General features: G+C 40.9%; 1 protein-coding gene across 1 annotated transcript in view; it reads right to left on the reverse strand.

The window, feature by feature from the left end:
* NALCN (sodium leak channel, non-selective) overlaps positions 1–22,089 on the reverse strand; it is a 440,927-nt gene that overhangs the window by 113,003 nt on the left and 305,835 nt on the right. Inside the window, exons 14-15 of the mRNA XM_045283767.1 lie at positions 9,024–9,160; positions 7,682–7,823 (exon numbers count right to left, since the gene is read on the reverse strand). Of these exons, the coding sequence (XP_045139702.1) occupies positions 7,682–7,823; positions 9,024–9,160 (279 nt within the window). The remainder of the gene's footprint in view (positions 1–7,681; positions 7,824–9,023; positions 9,161–22,089) is intronic.

Genomic DNA, 22,089 nt, shown 5'->3' on the forward strand with positions numbered 1-22,089 from the left:
CACTGTCCCTCAGACCCGTTGGAGGGCCGGACTATAGTTTTTAAAAAAACTATAAACAAATTCCTATGCACACTGCACATATCTTATTTTGAAGTAAAAAACAAAACGGGGCATAAACACCCCGGCGGGCGGATACATGTCCTCGGCGGGCTGCATGTGGCCCCCGGACGTAGTTTGAGGACGCCCGCACCACCTTACACCTCCCCCAGACCTGTGGTCACACGAAGAGTACGGGAAAAGCCGTGTCTGCAATACCGTTTTTTGTTTTCATTAGATGTTTTTTGGGTGAGATGAACTTGGTTTTCACTAACGACTCCAAGTCCTTTTCCACTTTTATTTTTCCTCCATTTTTTTAAAAGCCACTGCAGACCACTATTTAGGTTTGAGGGATAAGATACATGGAAGTTTATTTTTTTAAAGAAACATAGTACACAGCTTGTCTCAAGAAAGGAAATCAACGACAATATCCTGCTAAGCCCTGCATCTCTGTGGCTCTCCTTCCCTCCCTTCCTCCTGAGAAACGGTCCCTCCTTTCTCCCTGCTCGGGCCCCATCCCTGGCCTCCTCATGGCCTTCAAACGTGCATAAGCCACGTTTCATTTTTTTCCTTACAAAATTGGTGTTATTAAATATATCTTATATTTAGATATATTTAATATACAATGTTTATTAATAGGACATTTTAAATATATGCCAGTCATGTTTTAGTTATTGAAGTAAATGTCAAAAGGACTTTATGGAGTTTAGCTCCTACAAACGGGCAAACCAAGATTGAAAACTGCATGTTCCGATGTGGCAGAGATACAAAAAGATAAAGGGACTTATGATTCTGGAGAAAGTGCCAGCTGTTTCCAAACATGTTGGTGCTTTTAAACGGAAAATTCATGGCGCTCCAGCAATACAATGAAGGAGCCCCTGGACTCCAATTATATTTTAATTGTACTTGACCTTCAGGTCCAAATAACAAAAGCATCATCAACTACAACAGCACTAGGACACATAGGGACAGGCATCACATTTAATGAAAAATGAAATGGGCAAGTCAAGCTAAATCCCCCGACCGCTGGAAAGAGACGGCGTTCACCAAATCTCCCTACTGGGAGTTCACCGACCCTCTCGTGAAGACCCACACCAGAGTCTCCGCGCACAGGACCCAGGCTCCAGCTGTGGCTACCACATGGTCAATTTTATATAAAAATAATAAAGTGAACTGAGCCTCCCCACCCCCACCCCCACCCCCGCCAAAGAAAAAGGAAAAGCAAAATGTAATGACAAAGATAGGCTTATCTGTTGGGGGGAGAGTACAGAAACCTGATTAAGAGAGTTACCCATCAAAGAGGCTCAATCCTGGAATGGTTTGCTTTTGCCCCCTCAGTGGACACACACTTAGGGAATGTGAAACTTTACATATAATCCTCCGCTAAAAATGATTACCTGACCCATATGCTGTTAAAGCAATCCCTGATAGAGAATTCCTACTGCAAAGTGCATTTCATCCCGCACCTAGCACATGGAATTCGTGTGAAGAACCCCAATAAAGGAACGCTAAATGAAAAAATGTGTATATAAAAGCGACCATATTACATGCTGAGTTCACTAACACACTGGGAAGATACATGTGGTGCCAGCTGCCATCAGACCCAGTCTGGCTCAGAGCAGTCCTCCAGGACAGAGTCGAGCTGCCCCTGGAGGTTTCCAAGATTGTCATCCTCATGGTAGCATATGCCACGCCTTCCTGCTGCCGAGCAGCCAGTGGATGTTCTTGTTAGTAGCTGAACTTGTAACCACTGGACCGCCGGGCACCTCTTCCTCTAGGCCAGGGCCCTTTTCTCTAACACTTAGAGCAAACACAGCATCCTGGAGGGCTCCTCTCCATGTACTCGCTCTGCCTGGAGCAACGGACTTGGATCTGTCTGTGTTCTTTCGCCTGAGATGCAAAGTTAGGCGGTCTTGCTTCATGATTTCTGCAATATATTCTCTTCTCGGGCATTTCTCCCTGCTGGCTGTGAGTTTCTTAAGGGCACAGCCCCGTCAAGGTCATTACTGACTTCCCATGGCCACCTCAAGCCCCAATTCACTGCTTTTGAGTTTGGTTCCAACTCATAGCAACCCTAAAGGGACAGAGTAGAACGGCCTTGGTGGGTTTTTGAGACTTGAAACTTTACAGAAGCAGAAATCTTGATCTTTCTCCCACAGAGTGACTGGTGCTTTGGAACATCTGGTTAGCAGCCAGATGCTTAACCTACTGTGCCACCATGGCTCCTATGCCCACAGCCCCAAGAAATGAACAGCACACACTTGTTGAATGGCTTACGTGCTGAAATGAAGAAGGTAACACAATGTAATGATGACATTCATGACTTTTCCTCCATTTCTTGGACATTAGCTAATCTAAAGGCTTATTAAAGGAACTTTAATAACTTCAGCAGCAATAGGGCAGTGGAGGGAGAGATCAGAGATCGCCTTATTTCCCTGGACTGGTCACTGTCCTCTCCCAGCCTTGGGCCCTGAGACCTCCATCCAGTGTGATGAACAGGGTGGGAGAAGGACTTCGAGGAGACCTGTTCGGGCAGGTGGCTGGATCGCCTTCATCCCTCTATCAGACTCAGGGTCATATCGGCCTCTAACATTCACTCATTCTCACCCCAGAAATAGCACAAGAGAAAAGTCAACGCAAACCCCATCAGCCTTTATTCTATTCCTGTTAGCAGCTGCCCCCTGAATCATTTCACCACCAGGGCTCCTTCATCCAGCCAAGCCAAGAGAGCAGAAAGGTCAAGGAGCTCTGGTTAAAGAGAAATGATAGTCCCCAGACTCAACAAGGCTTGAAACTAAACCTTGATCTTGAGGTGACTCACTTCAGAGTACTAAGTACATGGCTGTATTTTCCTGGTTGCTAGAAAGCCAAGTTCAATTTTCAGTTCATTAACAATCTCTCTGCTTAAGGAATCTATCACTTCTATACCACAGAAAAAATATGAGTAGAGAAACTAAGTTCCTTTCCTGGAGGCGGAGGACGAGGAAGAGGAGGTGGAGGAGGAGGAAGAGGAGGAGGAGGAGGAGGAAACATTCTTCAGATATGTGGGCTTTTAAGCAGAGAGGAAAGTCACCCATGAGTGCGTGAGAGTGGTCATTTGGGAATCTCATTTCTGTCAAGTCAGGAAGGACAGCTGTACATCAGAAGGGGCAGGAAGAAAAACAATTTTCTGCTGGTTTTCTTTAGGACCTGGACAGACCTCCAGGACCGTTTAAAGATTTTACACTTTTGTTCGCCCATTGTTTACTGGGAGATACACGGGCATTTATATATAAATAAATGTATGTGTGTGTATACACACACACACACACATATATGATAAAGGTAATCAAGCAGGACACACACACACACACACACACACACACACACACGATAAAGGTAATCAAGCAGGACTATTTTTAAGAACATGGTCTCTGCAGAGGGAGGTTGCCATGGGAATGTCTAGGAGCGTTCAAGGCCCAGGCTATTTCTCCGAGAAAATCTTGCTCTTGGGTTTCCTGCCAGGCTCCATCTATCACTCCTCCTTTGTGTTGTTGTTGTCAGTCTTCTCATCTCCTTAACGGTGACCGTGATCTTGAGGACCCGCTGTTTTCCTCGACAGTTGTGGACGTTAGAAGTTTCTCCTGCTAGGTAGCACTGCAGGGAAAAGTTGTATTTCTGCGGTTCCTTTGTCCATCTTGTAAGAATCACCAATATGCCAGCCTTTCGTTAACACAGTTTGAGGACAAACAGTCTCAATTTTTATTGCATAGACTTGGCATAACTTCTTCGTGTAGATTGAAGAAGCCCCTTACACTGCATAGTACACTGACTGGCAGGTCCAAAAAGCAACTGAGGTTTTAATGACAATTTTCCAGGCATTCACTGAAATAAGGAAAATCACAGTGGTCTAGTCTAAATTCAAAGTCTTGTTGTGTATTTATGTGGTTTTGTTTTGAAGTAGTTTTGATTTTGCTGGAGTTAGGTGCTGTCTAGTGGATGTTGACTCGGAGACCCTCATTCCTTAATAAAAATATAAAGACGTGCCATGTTTACATGATAAATACCATCTGCTTTTTCTCTACGCGCTCTTTCTATTCAACCCTCATCACTAGCATTCATTTACGTGGTATTTTCTGTTGCATCTGTCTGACGGCACTCAGCAAGAATGGCAAATCCTAAGTGCTGACAAGAACGTGGTCGAGAACTGAAGCTCCAAACGGAGAGTCCTGGAGGAAATGGCTCCGTTTGCTTAGCTGACCGCCTGAGTAAAGTCAGAGCTTCAAGAGCGGATGCCAACACGGATGACGTCTTCTAGAGGCTTTCTGCAACAGTATAAATGTCTATGGGATGAAATAAAAAACAAAAACATTCTCTGTGTTCAACTTTTCAAATGGGAGCATTTGCCCAGATAGCAAATGCTATAAGCAGATAAAAAAGTATTCCAATTATAGCTAATCTATCTTGTGGGTCAAGTGCTTCCTGTCTTAGGGTCTGTGGATGGTGCTGGGGAGATGCTCAGCTGCTAACCCAAAGGCTGGAGGTTCACGTCCATTCAGAGGTGCCTCTCAGGAAAGTCCTGGCAATGTACTTCCAAACATTCACCTTTAAGCCAGTCTGACTTTTGTGTCCAAACAGTTGCCCTCGGTCAGAATCAACTTGATGTTAATTAATAGGTTCATACTCCTATGTAATGAAGGGTGATCTGACCATCAACTATAATTTTCTTTCTGCATGACTATGCTTTATATATTTTAATCAGCTGACTTTTAATCAGCTTAGGGACTGATTCTAGTCTTCAAAAAGGTCTAGTCTTTTTTGGATAAATGACTTAGATACCACTGAGAAACAATGTCTTTGCTCATTCAGTCTATCTTTGAAGATTTTAACAGAGACTCTAAGATTATAGACTAAAACTATAATTTATCTTTTATTTTTAGTTCCATGAAACTGTTAAATTAGATGAATAGAAGGCTATCCAAGAATCAGGAGTATCTTTTATTGTCTGTGAATGCATTCCAACAAAAAGACTGCTTGGGGAGCAAGGTCGATAGATACAGGAGCTACATCTGATTCTCGGCAGACTGTCCACATGTCTCATGGAGCCTTATTTGTCTATGGTCCTGGACCCCTTTCAAAAACATTCTGTTCAGGAAAATGAGAAATGTCACATTTCCGCTTAGAGGGAAAAATACATTTTCATGAACTAAGGTTTCATTTTTGTGCTTCCAGTGGGATAATATTACTGTTGATTCGAAAGAGGGTGTTGTGATGTTACATATAACATTTATGCTATACATAAAATGACAACAGTTCTTCGACCTCTTCCGGAAGATGGATGGTCCCAGCTGTAGGGCCCCTGGAGGATCACTCTATCCTATGCTTCTCTTTAAAGTCTGACTTTGAAATAATTTTTAGTTTAAAAATAAACCTGGTTTCTAGTATACAAAATTCAGTTTCAGCTTGATCAGTTGAGGCTACGTCACTTTCCCCTCTAAATTTAGTAACCACTGAAAGAGAAATGTCTGCCCCCATGTCCTGCACACGTATTGAGTAAAATAGCTATGTGGAGAACAGAGTTGATCAATTCAACCTTTTTCTAAAAAGCACTTACATGCATTGTAGGGTATTACATGCATGCACGCATACACACAAACATGCAAGAGACAGGTGGAAGGTTAAGATGATTGGGGCTGAGGTCAATTCACTGGCTAGAAAGACCAAATGGAGAAAACATTTGAAAGCACAGAACCCCAATCGTGAGAGTAAGCGAAAATTGGGAGAAAACAGAGCAGATCCAACAATAAATAAACAAAATAAAAAATGTGTCCTAGTATCTTAATCTTCAGATTGGAAAAAGTTTAGGAAGGGTTGATGAGAAAAGACACCCCCCCAGGTATATTCTTGAAAAGGTCCTGACATCCCAGGATACAGAGAACGTCTTGCGAGCTTACAGATCCATCACCTGGCCACCAAACAAGAACGCAACTACTTTCAAGAGGAAAAACGAAATGCCACCAGCATCAGATGTCTCCTCTACCCTTCTGGAAGCCATAGGCTGCAAGAATGGCATCTATAAGCGACTGAAAGAAAATCAACGAAGGGGCTTGCACGGAGAGTCCTCCAGACATCTAGAAGAAACTGAGTCAGAACAGTGCCACTCTGGAACTCAGCTCCCTGTGGCCAGGCTGATTCCCACCAGGGGCGCGATGGGACAGAGTTGAATGGTAGGGTTTGCAAAACGGTCAATCTTCGTGGGAACAGGCAACCTTATTTTTCTGGTGTGTCTGAACCGCAGAGCTTGCATGTAGCAGCTTCACCACTTCACCCAGTGCACCCCAGACTTCCTTAAACAACAGCATACCATCAGGTGGTTTCCAACCCACGAGACAGGGTTTCCAAGGCTGTAGACGTCTCTAGAAGCCGACCCACAGAGCAGCTGGTGGGCCCGAATTGTCCAACTGAGATTAGTAGCACATTTCCCTGACTGTGTGTGCTGCCAGGGCGCTACAAGCCACAGTGGGAAATGTGCAGTTGTGTTCTGAACTGTGTGTACCAGTTTCCCAAGTACTGCATGGAGGACACCTGTTCTATCATCATATGTATTTATGTTTCACAGGTTAAAAAAAACACCACCTGTTTTATTTTGCATTTGGATCTTAGAGGGGGAACAAGGGAAAAAGAAGGGAGGGAGGAGAGAGGCAAAAGTAGAATTGTGAACGGCGCTAAAATCAGGTGCATAGAGATCCTGGTAGATAAAGGATTTGGTATTTTATTACCGAAGTATAATAGAGTAGTAGGTATTTGATTATCAGCGATAAAAATTAGATGGTAATGACTTCAGGGAAAATCGCCTGACAGGCATGTGAAAGTTGCCTAGCGAATAACATAGTGACCCGGTGTAGGTTTTCTGAGCTTGTCCAGCATCACAGGAGCAGATGGTCTTAAGCACCGCTGCCTTTGAGGCTAACAGCCCCACACCTAACCCACTGGACCACCAGGGGCTTTCAGAGCAATGTATTTACCACAACAGACTCACTACCAGGGAGGCGATCACAGCTCATGTGGCCCAATAGGACAGGGCGAGCTGCCCTCATGGGTCTTGTTATTTTTGATTTGGGGAGAAGTCTTCCTGGTTGTTCCTCAGGATGTATTATTATCTGGACAGAAACAACGTCTCTTACAGAAGACAATGTAGAGCCCGCTGTGGTGCCTGGACCGCACCCTCTCGGTCACCACCATGCAGCCGAACTCTCTCTGGGGCTTATGAAACGGTAACTCTTTACAGGAGTCAAAAGCCTCTACTTTCTCTAGCACACTGGCTGATGGTTTCAAATCAGGGACCTTGTGGTTTTTAGCCCAACTCTTAAACACTGCGCCCCCAGGACTGCCCCTTAGGGACGCCTTGAGTCTGTTTACGAGAAAATGCAGGTCTGGGAAGACATTCCATGTATTCAAAGTCACCGGGACCAACTCTCAGCTATACAAAACTGAAATGTATACATTACAGATGGTTTGATAACTCCTGACAGGTGGAATGATTTCGTCTACAAATTTCATCATCGTTTCCTTGTTTCCGAGAGACCTTCAACCCCAAGAGCAACCCTCTAGGGCGCTAACAGACATGCGACAAGCATAGTCCGTGTGGTTGAGATGTGGTTCTTACTTTTTGATCAATGTATCTGTTGTCATCGATGGCAGACCTCTTGGAGTGGTCGCATGAGGAGGAAGAGGCTGAAGGGAGGCTTCGCAAGAGGCAGCAGGTGTCCTGTTGCTGGCGATCAATAAACTGCTTCATAAAGCTTTCCCTTTGCAAACGAAACACACACACAACAAGCGCTATTAATGAAATGGAGCAAGGGATGGCATTTGGCAGTGAGGCCTCTGTTTGAGTTAAGATAAAGCCATGAAAAAAGATGAGTGAGTGGTGTTTACTTTTAATTACTAAAATATCCCTTTCAGGAGGGATTTCTGAATCTTCAGCTACACCTGCTTAAAATGTTCATTTGAAAGCAATAATATTCAATCATTTATGGCATTTTAAAAATCCTATTACTGTAGTGATACAACACTTTTTGCTCGCTCTAAGAACTGGGAAAACTAGATGATCTCTCTGACCTCCCATTTATCTTAGGAGTGGCCGAGAGATCATTTTACACTGTAAGCCTCAAAATCACTCACTTCATCTGATCTCCACAGTATGGTGAGAATTCAAATGAAATTTCTTCAAATAACCACTAATCCTGAATCTAATTAACAGCTCTTTCATATTTTGCATTTCAGGTTCTACATTTCATTTAAAATCAGGAATGAGAATGTAGTTCCATTTGAATTTTAAATATGATGGTGCCACACAAATCTCATACTTTTATCATCCCCCAGAGGTTTGTTTTCAAAAAGATTCAAGTAAACATTTCATATCATTCTGATTCTATTTCTAATTTGTGAGCTATAGTTAGGTGAGCTATGGTTAGTTTCTTTTATACTTCCTTTGCATTACACCCAAAATGATGTTTTAAAAATGGATGCATTTGCTTAATGGGAAGTAAAACATGGGGGGCGGGAAATCTCTGTGAATTGTAAGACAAATTAGTGTGCTCACAGACAGACGCAGCTTAGTCAACAAATGCCAGAGTGGTACCAACCCTAGTCCCAGATGGCGTCTCAAGCTACCTGGAAAGGCAGGAGCTGACAGGCAGGTTTGTCTGGATAAGGGTGTGAGGCTGATAGCTACGTGTCTTCCAGGCAACATAGAGTACCTTCTCGGGTTACCTGGGAGGGCAGCTCCTCAAGAGGCACCCTCCTTCCTACGCAGTTTGAAAGGGACTCTTCTCTGAACGTGTTGTTCAAAGGGACCGAGGGTTTCTCAAAGAGCGTTATTGAGAGCACACATCTAGGAAATCATGTCAGAGTAGGAAAATTATGGCTGTGCTGGCCATCAGGACTGACATCTGATTTTCAAATGAATCTTTCCCAGTGCATTTACAATGAAAGGCAGACGTTACTACCTGATTTTAGGGACTGTAAAATCTGAAGGCAGCTTGGAGATCTTCACCATTTGTGGTCTGTTGGGGAATTTTTCAAAGATTCGCAGGCGCAAAGGGAGCTTTTCCTTGGTGTCTGCATTTGCTTCACTTTGCTTCAACTAAAGAGAAATTGGAAACAGAAAAGGAAAAAAGGAAGAAACGGAACATTAGAGCGCAGAATCGAAAGAACAATGAGTGATTCCGATCGGAAACAGAAGATGGCAGCAAAGACCTGCCCAGCATCATCCCCCTGCGCGCCATCCTGGGCTTTCCTTGTGCTGACACTTAAGAGATGTAACATCAAAACAAAGCATAACCAAACGAGAGTCGTCATGTTATTCCCTACTATAAGACTCTTTAGAGCTCTAGTGACATGGTGGTTAGCCATTGGGCTGCTAATCATAAGGTCAACAGTTCGAAACCACAGCCACTCCACAGGAGACAGCCGAAGCTTTCTACTCCCATAAAGAATTCCTCTCAGAAACCCACAGGGGAAGGTGTTATCCTGTCCTGTAATGTCGCTTTGAGTCGGAATCAACTCAATAACAGTGCTTTTTTAAAAAAATTAAGATTCTATCATTGCAAATGTTACTGTTTTATTGTCTGCTTAATTATGATTACAAACACATCTACACAATACATTCTACTTGAAAAAATATGCATATTTGAGTTACCAGAAGAGTAACAATTAAATGAAAATATGAACTACAGAATCAATTAGTGGTGTATTTGAAAAGAGAGAATATAGCAAGAAAATTCATGATTTACTATAGCCGAGATGACAATTTTTTAAAAGCTCAAAATAAGAAAAAAAAACAACAAAACATTTGGCACAGAGAGAATATAAAGAAGCTTGATCATTATTAAATACCACAAGATATCTTTATGAGAAAGAACAAGGAAGTGTTTGCATTATTTATTTTTGTAAGATTGTGTGTGTGTGTGTGTGTGTGTGTGTGTGTGTGTATTTCTAGGAATTGTGCTCAGGGAAGCTAGGGCTAACATAATGACCCTGAGCAAATACTGAGAGGGGCCGGGAGAACTCTGACCTTTCCAATGTGGTAAAGGGCTTGTGTACTTTTTTACATTCCATTCTTGCCTCTCCCCAAACGGTCTTCCCTTGGCCCATCCTGGGCAAGGGGTTAGGCTGCTAGCTACAAAGTCTATGGTTCCGACCCACCAGCTGGCCCAAAAGAGAAAGATGAGACTGTTCCTATGAAGATGTGCCATCTTGGGGACCCTGGGGTTAGATTCAATTGGATGGCAGGGCGTTTGCTTTGGGTTAATTTCTCTCAGGCTACCCCAAGTCCTTACTCTAGGGTCTGTAATACCTTCTCAAAAGAACATCTTTCATTTAAATTACCTTTGTAGGGGGACAGAGAGGCATGTTTAAAATATATATTAGCTTGCTACCCTTTTGTTGGATATGCTTTTACTTTATTTTTATAACTTTGGCTTGCGTTCCTGAAAACATCAATATCAGGGACACAGAACTTCTAAAACAGATACAAAGTGGTGGCAACCCTTTCCATCAACTCCTATGTGGATATCCAAAATGGCCACAGAGAACATTAGTCCTGCATTTTGGAAAAATGTCCCAATTTCAATATCATACATGGCTCAATAATCTGTCTATGAGATCAGAGGGAGGTTATATTCTTTGATTTTCAGTTCACAAAATGCATCCCCTCTTGATTCCCCTATGGAGGTTATTATAACCTTCTTGTTTTGTACAACAGAAAAAAATTCTTGTAGGCATTTATAGATCTTATTTAATTTTGTAGGCACCCTAGTGAAGGAGTGGGTTAGTCATTGTATTGCTAGTCTTAAGGTCAGCAGTTTGAAACCACCAGCCACTCTGTGATAGAAAGATGAGGCTTTCCACTCTTGTGAAGATTTACCAGTCTCAGAAACCCTCAGGGGCAGGTGCACTCTGCCTCATAGGGCCACAATGGGTTGGGATAGACTTGGTGGCAGTGAGTTTGATATTGTTGCTTTAATTTTGTTGGTAGCCTTCTGTTTCCTCTGTCCTAGTTGGCATCTCCTTTAGGGAGAGGGGCCCAGCTCGGTGCTGCCTTCTTCACTCCTTAGATGGCGCACCGAATAGAGCACTGTGCAGAATGGTGGCACAATCTCAATACTTCGAAGGTTAGGGTGACAACCATGATGATAACTAGCTCCCAAGGCACACAGTAGAAGCTGCTGACACTTCATACATAATAAAGATAGTAACCAGTTAAAGATTTGTGTCCTAAAATATGGTTGAAACAACTGGTCTAAAACCAGGTCAGTGGTCAGGGCACACTTTAGAGTACACAGAAAAATAAAACAAAATTTCAAGTTAATTTACTTAGACCACAGCGTGAGGCTACCTATAAGAGCAAAGGGATGGTGGTAAGATAGAGCAAAAATAAGGTCTTTGTTAATTCACTCGTATGTAGATTTTTTCCCTTTATGCCTTAATGTACCCATTTATAAATCATATCTTATAGGTCAAGTGGAGTCCTTGGGTAGTATACATAGTTAATGAACACTTCTGTCAAAAACTGTCAAAAATCCAATCAAGCACAATTCTATATAGGGCCACCATGAGGCAGCATCAGTTTGGTGGCAACAGTTGTTTATTTTTTATAAACAGTTCTGGCGGCTCAGTGGGTTAAGTAAGCTTAGGTTGCTAACTGCAAGATTGGTGGTTCAAACTTACAAGGCACTCCATGGAAGAAAAATGAGGCTCTCAGCTCCTATAAAGATTTACATCTTAGAAACCTTCTATAGAACCTTCTATAGACCTATGACACTGTGGGCTGGACGTTGGGCTGCTAGCTGCAAGGTCAGCAGTTCAAACTCCCCGGCTGCTCCATGGGAGAATAATGAGTCCGTCTGCTTCTAGAAAGCTTTACAGTTTCAGAAAACCTCACTCTGTCCTATTGAGTGGGCGTTAACTGGATGGCAGTGGGTGGGGTTTTCAGGGGTCTGTTTGTTTGTTTGTTTTACAGGGATACATTCTAGATTATAAGTAAAACAGACAGCATACTGAGCCCAGAGTAGGTATTTACATAAACAGACGAAGACAGTACAACACAGTAGCTCGTGTCGCTGAAATACGGACAGAGAATTGTGGTACCCTAAGGATTGGGAACAAGGGGAGAATTGAGCAGACAGAAAGGTGCTACCTCAGAAATTCCTTGGGCAGTCACACGGCTACATATGACTGTGTTAGCCAACACTGGGTTCGCGATGCAGCAGAGCTGTCATGTATATTTTATGAGAATGAAGATCTTCAGAGAAACACAAGAGCACACAGCATGTTAATCAGGGAATTTCATTAAAATAAAAATTGTGGCTCTCTCCCCCAAACCTTTCAAGTTGTCCATTTCTCTCCGTTTCCACCGTGCTCTTTTTCAAAGCTGTCACCTTGGGTCCCGCGTGCCTCTGCCCCTCCATCCTTTAGGACTCCCTCTAATTTGCTCTCCATTCTGTGTTCCAAGTAAGCCTCTCCTCTCCAGATGTCACCCCCAATGGCTTCCCATTGCACATATGAGACAAAAATCAAAATCTTGATTCTACTTGTTCATAGCCCTGAGGGTACAGTAGGTTATGTGTTAGGTTCTTAAATCACAGCATTAGATGTGAATTATATACCAATAAATCTGCAAAGAAAAAAAAGTATTATAACAACGAAAACCCTATGGAGCCCATGTACTTGCTAATGAATGCCTGGGTTCACCAGGAGCTGGAATTGACAGCCATGGTTTTGGTTTGAGGTTTGTATGCAGCCCTGATAGTGTAGTGGTTACACATGGGCTGCTAACTGAAAGGTTAGCAGTTCAAAACCACCAGCTGTTCTGTGGAGAAAGTCAGGGTTTTCTTCTCCCTTATAGAGCTATCGTCTTAGAAACTCACTGGGGTAGTTATACACTATCCCATAGGATTGTTATGAGTCAGTCTTGAATCAAAGGCAGTAAGTTTTAAAGATTTTTTTCCCTTTATGTATATTATAGCTCATGGGAAGAATACAGGTTTCCTTTGTTTTATAAAAGAGGAAGATGGTTCAGTGAGTAAATAATTTTGCTCTTCAATACTGTTATCACCATAATCTTGATTATTTTTCTTTTCTCTGTCCATGATCCTGCCCCTTAGACAAAAAGAGTGAAAAAGAGGAAAGGGTAATATGGGATTAAAGTACGTGTGTGTGTGTGCATGCGTGTGCGCGCGCAGGAAAGATAAGGAAAACAGAGTAATAAAATCATTTCATAGTACTTTGAAGCTACTGTAAGCTATCTTTAAAGTGTGATAAAATAGTATTCTACATCCAAATTCATTTTCCTTTTTGTCATTAAGCAAGAAAGTATTTCCCCACCCAGAAGAAAGAAGAGTGATGGAAAACCTAAGGAAACGTGCAAACAATGGATTCATGGACCACACAATCATCAGTCTCCACAGCCTTGAGAATTTACCACTCACTACCCACTGCTCTGCAAAGGGTCATATTAGAAGGTCCTGGAGAGAGTGGGTGAAAATTTTGGAACAAAACTCAAGATCACAACAGAGAAGAGAGACTGACGGAACACTCGAGACTCTAGTCCTTAGTCCTCTTTCATGTCTGGAATTTGACCCATGTTAGATTCATCAACCATTTAAGATCAAAGGGGCACCACTTGCCTAAGTTCAGAGAGTTAGGAAAGAGAGGTAGGAGAACGGAAACAGGAGACACGGGGGTAGTGTGGGACATTAAGGGAACTGCTTGCAATGGTTGAGTTGAAATAAAACGCATCTGAATTGTTGAATGTAAAACTGTTAATTTGCTAGTTAAATCCTCCCTCAATTCTCAAAACAAAAAATAAAGTTGCTTTAATGCGCTTGGTTCAATAATATAGATTCTAAGAACTGAACATATACATTTCCCATCATTATAACCTACTGCTGTTGAGTTGATGGCAACTCCAATGACCAGATAGGACCAAGTACAATGGCTCCTGAGGAGCTTCTGAAAGTATAAATCTCCATAGGAACAGGCAGCCTCATCCTTCTCCCAAGAAGTAGCTGGTGAGGTTGAAAAGCAAACTTTGCAGGTAGCAGCCCCAAAGCTAACACAGCAGCACCACCAGAGTCTAAATCTTTGTTGGGGAACACATTTTTTTTAAATTTCAGAGATTATGGCCCTTGGTGTACAGGAAGACACTGTAAAGCATCTCAGGGTTTCATTATTGATATTCAAAAGCATGATGTAAAGAACAGTACAAAAGAAGGCATTTGAATGGCTCCGACTGAGCCTGAAGGCTGTCTGCGACAGATAGAAGGGACGATGGTTTTGTAATGGACTGTCACACAGCTAAAAAAAAGAAAAAGAGTATTTGCCAAAAAGAAATTAGCATCAAAGAAAAAAATCAAACCTTGAGCTTTAAAAATATATATAAATCATCTAAGCTCAGTGCTATTCTGTGGCTCAGCATCTGTCTCGCTGTGATATCATTACACGTTGGGCGGCTGAAAGCCTTTTGCTTTACGTGTGCTTCTCAGGAGGGCTGGGGTGTAATTGCTCTGCACGACACACACAGTGTTCTGCCTCATCGCTTAAATCTTCCATATTTCAGCTTCGGCTTGCTTCTGTTAAAATATGCAAACATTATTCAGCTTCAGTTCCTTTCTGAAAGCAGCAACCAATAACTGAATTAAAGAGTTACACTAAATTGTCTTTAAAAAAATGTCTGTGTGTATGTATGTGTGTGTTTGTCTAAAAGAAAACATTCTAAAAGAGATTCAGACTTAGAGAAGGTTCTTATTTTAACATCTCCAGCAGTACGAGATGTTTTGTTCTTTAATGTGCATACATTTGTGGGTTAGTATAACTGCAGAGCATCTTTGATTGTTGGGAAGATGAAAACGAGTCTATTGCGTTCACTCTGACAATAGGAGTTCCCTCTCTATGACATGGGTAAAAGGAGGCTAGTTTCTCTCGGCTGCTTTGCACAATCTTTCTTTACTTGTTGGCTGCTTTTCTGGGTCTATATAGGGCATAGCACTTCAGAATATCGGATCTTCCTGAAGCATAGAAAGTGATTTTCAAGGAATTCTCTCTGGCTGTTTCGCAGATGTGATTTTGCAACTTAAACGGCAAAGCTTCTGTAGAAAACAGATGGGATTGCTAGAGTAATGATCAAGCATGTTGATTTTTATTAATATCCCTGTGGTACTCTAAAACCTTGATATGTGAATATCACTAACCTGTGGAATGCAGCGCAGCTACGTTTCTTAGAAGGGAGGCCCTTCCCTTTACTGCTCTGAGCAAAATGATGGTGAGACTATATAAGTTCTTCTCAGACAGCAGTACAGTACACTTAAAAAATGCCTCTCAAACGTTTTTCATCACTAATTTTATGCCCTTTTAGAAAAACCTTTCTTTAAATCTTTCTAAAAGATCTTTCTAAACCTTGGTGTTTCCAAAGCCAAACTATGGATTTAATTACTAAGCGCATCAGCTCCAGAATTAAAGGACTAATTTCTCTGTTAACTCATGGTCCAAACAAAATACATTTTTATGGTCCCCCAAATGGTCACAATAATTTTATAACTTTAGTGAATTAACTGCATGTGCCATTTCCATCTGTTCTTAGCTCAAATAATTTAGATCAGTCATTCCTCGACCTTGTGGTCTATTCCCAAAATATGTGGGAGAGGAGCTATATCCGTGCAGACTTTGATGCAGGGGGAATTATGCATATTTTTCTGGGGTTCCTGATCTGGAAGCCCAGCAGACCACTTAGGAAGAACTGGTGCAGTCACAACCTCATAAATCACTGCGGGTGCAGCTGCTGAAGGCATTTGGGTGCAAACTCAGATCTGGGAAGTTCAAGTCCATCCACAGATTCCCTTGGAAGAAAGGTCTGACAATTCTACTTCCAAAAAATGAAGTTAATGGAAACCTTATGGAGTAAAATTGTACTCTGACACACGTGGGACTGCCAAGAGTCAAACTCTATTAGGTAGTCAAAATCTATTATATAGCAACTGATGTATGGTGGATGATATTCTTCAAATGTACATGAAATGTTTACTTTCATGTTCTGGTTACATGGATCTCAAGGTCTTATAAGCTTTAAATGTTCTATGAAAGTTTATTTTGTGCAACAATATAAACAATATTTCTATCAAGGCTAAGCTATCAGATAATTTCAATAGCTTAGTAAAAAGAAAGAAACAGACATATTATTCAAAACCCAGAATACATAATTATATTGAATGAATAAATTCTCCATATGTATTTAATTTGGATATTTTCATTGGTTGACATATAATTCACATCTGACACAATTCAATGATTTAAACATATTAAAGAGTTGTGCCATCATCACCACAATCAATTTCAGATCATTTAAAAAAATTCTTGTACTCCTTATTATTAGCTCCTCATTCTCTCCCAACTTCCTCTGCCAAAACGCTAAGGTAGTATTAATCCAGTTACTGCCTCAATAGACCTACAGATTTAAATATGCTACCGTTGACTTTGTGATAAGGTCTAGTGGTTTGGTGGGGTTTCCAAATCAGAGCCTTTTGGTCTGGTCTAGAAGGATGGTGTGCATCTCTAACGGACAGAGTCTAAACTCCTAGTGTCTAAAACACTCAGCGTAGGTCCCCAAGGGCTAGAAAGAAATTCGTTCAGATGCCCGATGAGGAATATAGCACATGGTGCATCCTCCGCTTGGGGGTCCATACGTAATGTTAAGTGTTTTTCCAGTGGCAGGTTGTGCCTCCTGGTTTACCCACCTACAGAAGTGGAACCACTTTCTCTGAAATTCTCCTTCTATTATTGTCTCTTAAAACCCCACAATCATATGGAACGAAGACACTGTCACGGAGACCGTGGTAATGACTATAGTCATCTTTTGTATTTTCTTCTTCTCCACCTCGCAGATATCTGTCTGACGTCATCTCTTTCTTGTGTTATTCAACGGAGACACAGTTGTTTCATTAGGGAGCGGACGGAGTCATAGGAGCATGCCTACTCTGACCCCAAAATGCATCTCCTCGGCTCCAATTCAGATGAAATGATATTGAAGTTCCATGAAAACACGATATTTGCTTCTTAGGATGAGATGCTATTCAGTGATTAGTAAGAAAATAACATTCAGAACAAAAGGACTACAGGATATACATACAGTGTCTGTGTGCGCGCTCATACGACGGGCCCTTTTCTTGATAGAGAACGCATGAGAGAGCACAGTTATGTAAAAAACAGTGGAAAAGTAAGATGATTGAATGTTTTGCTTTGTGTATAATCCCTCAATGTTCTCCTGTGAAAAACTGGGATCTCCACTTGTTTTTCTATAGATGCAAGCTATGTAAGTGAGGTGGTATGTTGACTATAATTTGAATTACAAAGAGAAAGGGCCACTGAGACCAAAGTTATCATGGTGTTATAGTAACTGCAAGCTCTACATAAAGGGAATTTCATCTGGGCAAATGGAATCAATGAGGATGACTGCGTGTATCTAGTCCTGGGGTCCTCCTCACAAATTTCTTCCCCTTTTCTGTGTTTATTACTTCACTTTATCAAAATTATTGATTACAAAAATGTATATGGAATGAGTCATATAGAGAGGCAAACATTTGTCCCCATTATGCATCCTTTGCTATTCTCCCTCCCCTTTCAAACATGCTTCTTCAAAGACTTGTTTGCGTTGCTTGGCTACACTCATTTCCGTTCACCTTTTAGTGTCTTATTTCTTCTTAAGTCTCAATGAAATTAGTCGTATCTGAGGCCCACCATTTCTCAAGCTAATAAACCCAGTGACCACTTGGTCACCCAGTTTTGTTTTGTTTTTCCCCTCACTGTGCCTCTGTAAACTCTAATTGTAGTTCCAACTACTTCTTGCTAACCACAAGATGGGTGGTTTGAACCCACCAGCCACTCATTAAGAGAAAGATGAGGTTGCCTGTTGCTGTAAAGACTTACAACCTCAGAAACCCTAGAGAAGAACTCTACACTGTCCTTCTGGGTCATTAGGAGTGAGCATTGTCCTGACAGCAGTGGTGGGTCTTGCTCCATTGAGCTCATATTTCAAAATAACTGAGAAACACCAGGATATCCTCCTAGTGAAGAACAAATTCCAATCTTTACATTTGGGTGAATTATTGTCCAATGTCTTGCCCTATATTGTTTGAGCCCTCCCTTCCCTGTGGTGTTATTTCAAACAAAACGCGCAAAACACACAGACTTTTTTTTTTTTGGCTTTCACACTTGATTAACCCATATACATCCTTCAAAAGCTCATCTCCCCTAGAAATGTTTCTCAGAATTAGTATCAGGAGCAGTCATAGAAAACGATGTCTAGTCAAATGGTACTAGATACAGTGCTAAGCACGTTGCTCTTGTGATTCAAATTCAATTCAATTCATTCTTTAAGATAGCGTCCCAATGTAGATTCCATCCATAGTCTCATATGATAACATACTTTAGACTAGAAAACTAAAACTAAGGTATTTAAGGTCGGAACTTCTGTCAACTGCTCAAACTCACTTAGCTAGAAGTGCTAGATTTGGCCACAGTCTTTCTGAGTCCAGAGCTCTGATTTTTTTAACTTTGTTTTTATACTTCCCTTCAAACAATGTTTTTCAGCAATATCTCTGTTTTTGTATCTGCTAGTTCTATTATATGAAACATTTCTCCCACTCGTCTAATAAAATCTTGTGAATCGTGTGTAGACACAATGTCTAGTATCTACTGTACTTCAGCTACAGTGGAACATGTTTCCCCTCTGTGTTTCTTGCATTGACTTTTACCCTTGGACTTGAAGTTTTGTAGTATAACGTTTTGTGTACATTTTCCCAACCAAGCTGAGAAAAATTTTAAATTAAGTCCAGAAAGCTTCATAACCTCCTGGCTTACCACTACACATTCCGGCACAAGAGTTACTGGCCATACAGTGATGAGGGGGCGTGGTAAAGGGTAGAGAAGACATCAGTTGTCCCCTGCATGGACTGTGTTGTTTCATTTGTGGTATTTCTCAATTTTGAATTCCAGCATTATTTGAAATATAGAACAAGCCATGTAACATTAAAATCAATTCTAATTTCAGATAAAGGTGAAGGAGAGAAATGATCAAAGAGATTCTATTAGAAACAAAGTTACAGCAAAACCTCAACGTTTTAAGACCACAAAAGCATAGAAAATAAGTTATGTAAAGCTCATTTGTTCTATAAAGCTTCAGAGATTCAGGCTCTTTAAACAGAAGTGATGCATTAACCAATTTATATGTTGTGTTCTTGGTGTAATAGTGAACATTCTTGTATTTTTTTTTAAAGAAGATTTTGAGATAGTTTCAGATTTACGTAAGGGGTTCAAAGTTAGAACAGGGAGTTCTTATAACTTTGACCCAGGTTTTTCTTATGTTAGCAGCTTACATAACCATAGAGCACTTATCAAAACTAAGACATTAGCCTTGGCCCATTACATTTAATGAAAGTGAAGAAGTTAATGAGAATTTTCTATTTGTTTCACTAGTTTATATATATAACTACAAGATCAGCAGTTCAAAACCACCAGCATCTCCATGGGTGAAAGATGGGGCTTTCTACTTTACATGGATTACATTCTCTGTAATTTCTGTAATACAAATTTGTTTTTATTTTCTGAGGGGATACCCTAAAGAAATAGAATTTTTTTTCAAAGCTATGCAATTACATTTTTTTTTTTACAAACAACCTTATCACCTTCAAAGTACTCTCCATTATACTTAACACATTTGTCAAATCTGCGATTCCATTTTTTGAAACATTTTTCAAACTCCTTTGTTTGGATGGCTGACAGCACCTCCCTCTTTTCTTTCTTCACCTCTTCTATGCTGTCAAATCGCTGTCCTTTCATGTCCCTCTTCATTCAAGGAAACAAAAAGCAATCTCATGAAACAAGGTCAGCTGAGTAAGGTACATGGGGCAAGAGAGGCATGCTGCTTTTTGCCAAAAACTGGAGCACTGAGATGGCTGGCTGAGCAGGTATATTGTCATGGTGGTAAAACCAGTTCCCGTCTGTCACAAATTGGGCCTTTTTTGTCACACACTGTTATGCAATCTTTTCAGAACTTCTAAACAGAAAGCTTGGTTAACAGTCTGACCTGGTGGAATAAACTCCAAACGCACTATCCCCCTCACGTCAAAAAACAAATGAGCATCATCTTGATCTTTGATGTCACCTGACATTTCTTGGGTGAGGTGACAATGGCATCTTCTACTGGTTTGATTAATGTTTGGTGTCAGTGTTCTAAGAAAAGCACCATGTTTTGTCACCAGTAATGACCAGCAATGACCTTGGAAAGAAAGTCTGAGTCACTTCAGAACTGTACTGTATGTTCCCATTTGATACCCTTTTTGCTGATCAGTCAGAACTTGAGGCACAAATTTCACAGCCACCCTTCTCATTCTAAAATCTTCCATTAAAATTCACTGAACTGAAAAAAAAAAATTCACTGAACTGAGCTCCAAGATAATATAGATAACTTCCCCTTCTCTTCAATGGTCCATGGTCAGTCTTTGAGAACAAGTGCACAAATCTTGTGGACATTTTAGTCCATTTGGGAAGTTGACAGATGTCCAGAACGAGGTTTGTCATCAATCGACATTCCACCTTTTTTGAAATGAGAAAACCATTTGTTCACATGAGTTTTTTCCATAGTGCTGTCCTTTTAAGCTGTGTTCAACATCACAACCATTTTTTGCAGCATTTTTCCTGAAAAATTTCACAGCTGCACACTGTGTCCAGAGCAAACCTAGTGCACTAGCTCAGTGCCAGTTGCTTTATGCTAACTTAGCGGGAATAATAAGTACTAAGAAATCTCTGCCCAGTGGGGTTTTTCCATTTTTGGGGGGGGGCACCCCCTCGTATACTGATTACATTATTTGCATTGCACAACCATACTCACTCTCTTTTTCTGAATTATTCCTCCCCCATTAACATAAATCATTGTTAACTATCTAATCTTTTGAATTGCTGTCATCAAATGTTTTATTTTAGCAAGTCTTCAGGGGACATATTTGTTTTAAGCTTTAAAGATTACCCCAGGGAAATCATTTCAGGAGTTGATCTGTCCTCCAAGGCTCCAGAAAGTTTAGAGTTTATAGAATTTTGAAATTCTGTTCTACATTTCCCCCCTTTTGATCAGTAGTCTTCTATAGAACCTATTATCAGTATGTTCGGTAATGGTAGCTGGGCACCAACCAGTTCTTCTGTTCTCATGACAGAGGAGACAGTGGTTCATGAAGGCAATTAGACACTAAGTATATACCCTCTTCCTGATTCTCCTCCTTTCTTTGTTACCTTAGGTGTTTAGAGACCAATTATTTTGTGGATGGTCACTCGCAAAGGTTATTTTTTGTTTTTATTTCCTCTTTTAGTTTGTATGTGATTTGGGTGAAGTTTAAGATAAGCTGAGGTAGAAAGTTATTACTTTGGGGGAGGCAGTGTTGTTCCCTTCTCCTTCCATTATATCATATTTCTGATCATTTTAACCTTGTTCACTTGATTCAGGCGGTATCTGTCTTCTGGTCTTAGGACTAAAATATTCCCATATTTCTCTTTCCATGCTCTATCATTAGAAATAAGTTAGTAATTTCATCTCACACTAAAGAAGAGAAGAATTAAACTCATTTTCCTGGAGAAAGTAGTATCACCTTAGTGGACACATGGTGAGAGGCATATTTTAGATCATGTACATATCCAACTTCTCCTTAAAGGTTTGACTGCTAATTGTACCTTTCATTAGTAGCTCTTACCTGCAGCAGTTGTGACTACAGTTTACTAATGGTGATTTTTCTATTGCCTTTGTGCTTTCTACAGATATTCTCTGCAATTATTTTGTGAGGAAGAATTGTCTCTTCTTCATTTGTATGCAGAAGTATGGAGTTGAGGTTATTTATTTTATTTTTGATTAATAATACTGACCCAATACTATCAGTTATGTGATTGCTCATGCTGTGTTAGCTTTGGCCCCTGGGAGGTTTTTTCAGGCTAATTCCTTCACCATTTTGACATTCTATGCTTTTTTTCTCCCTCTGT

This window comes from Echinops telfairi, unplaced genomic scaffold (genome assembly GCF_000313985.2).
Source record: "Echinops telfairi isolate 266 unplaced genomic scaffold, ASM31398v2 ScPeMD7_7467;HRSCAF=8505_0, whole genome shotgun sequence".
NCBI classification, from domain to species: Eukaryota; Metazoa; Chordata; class Mammalia; order Afrosoricida; family Tenrecidae; genus Echinops; species Echinops telfairi.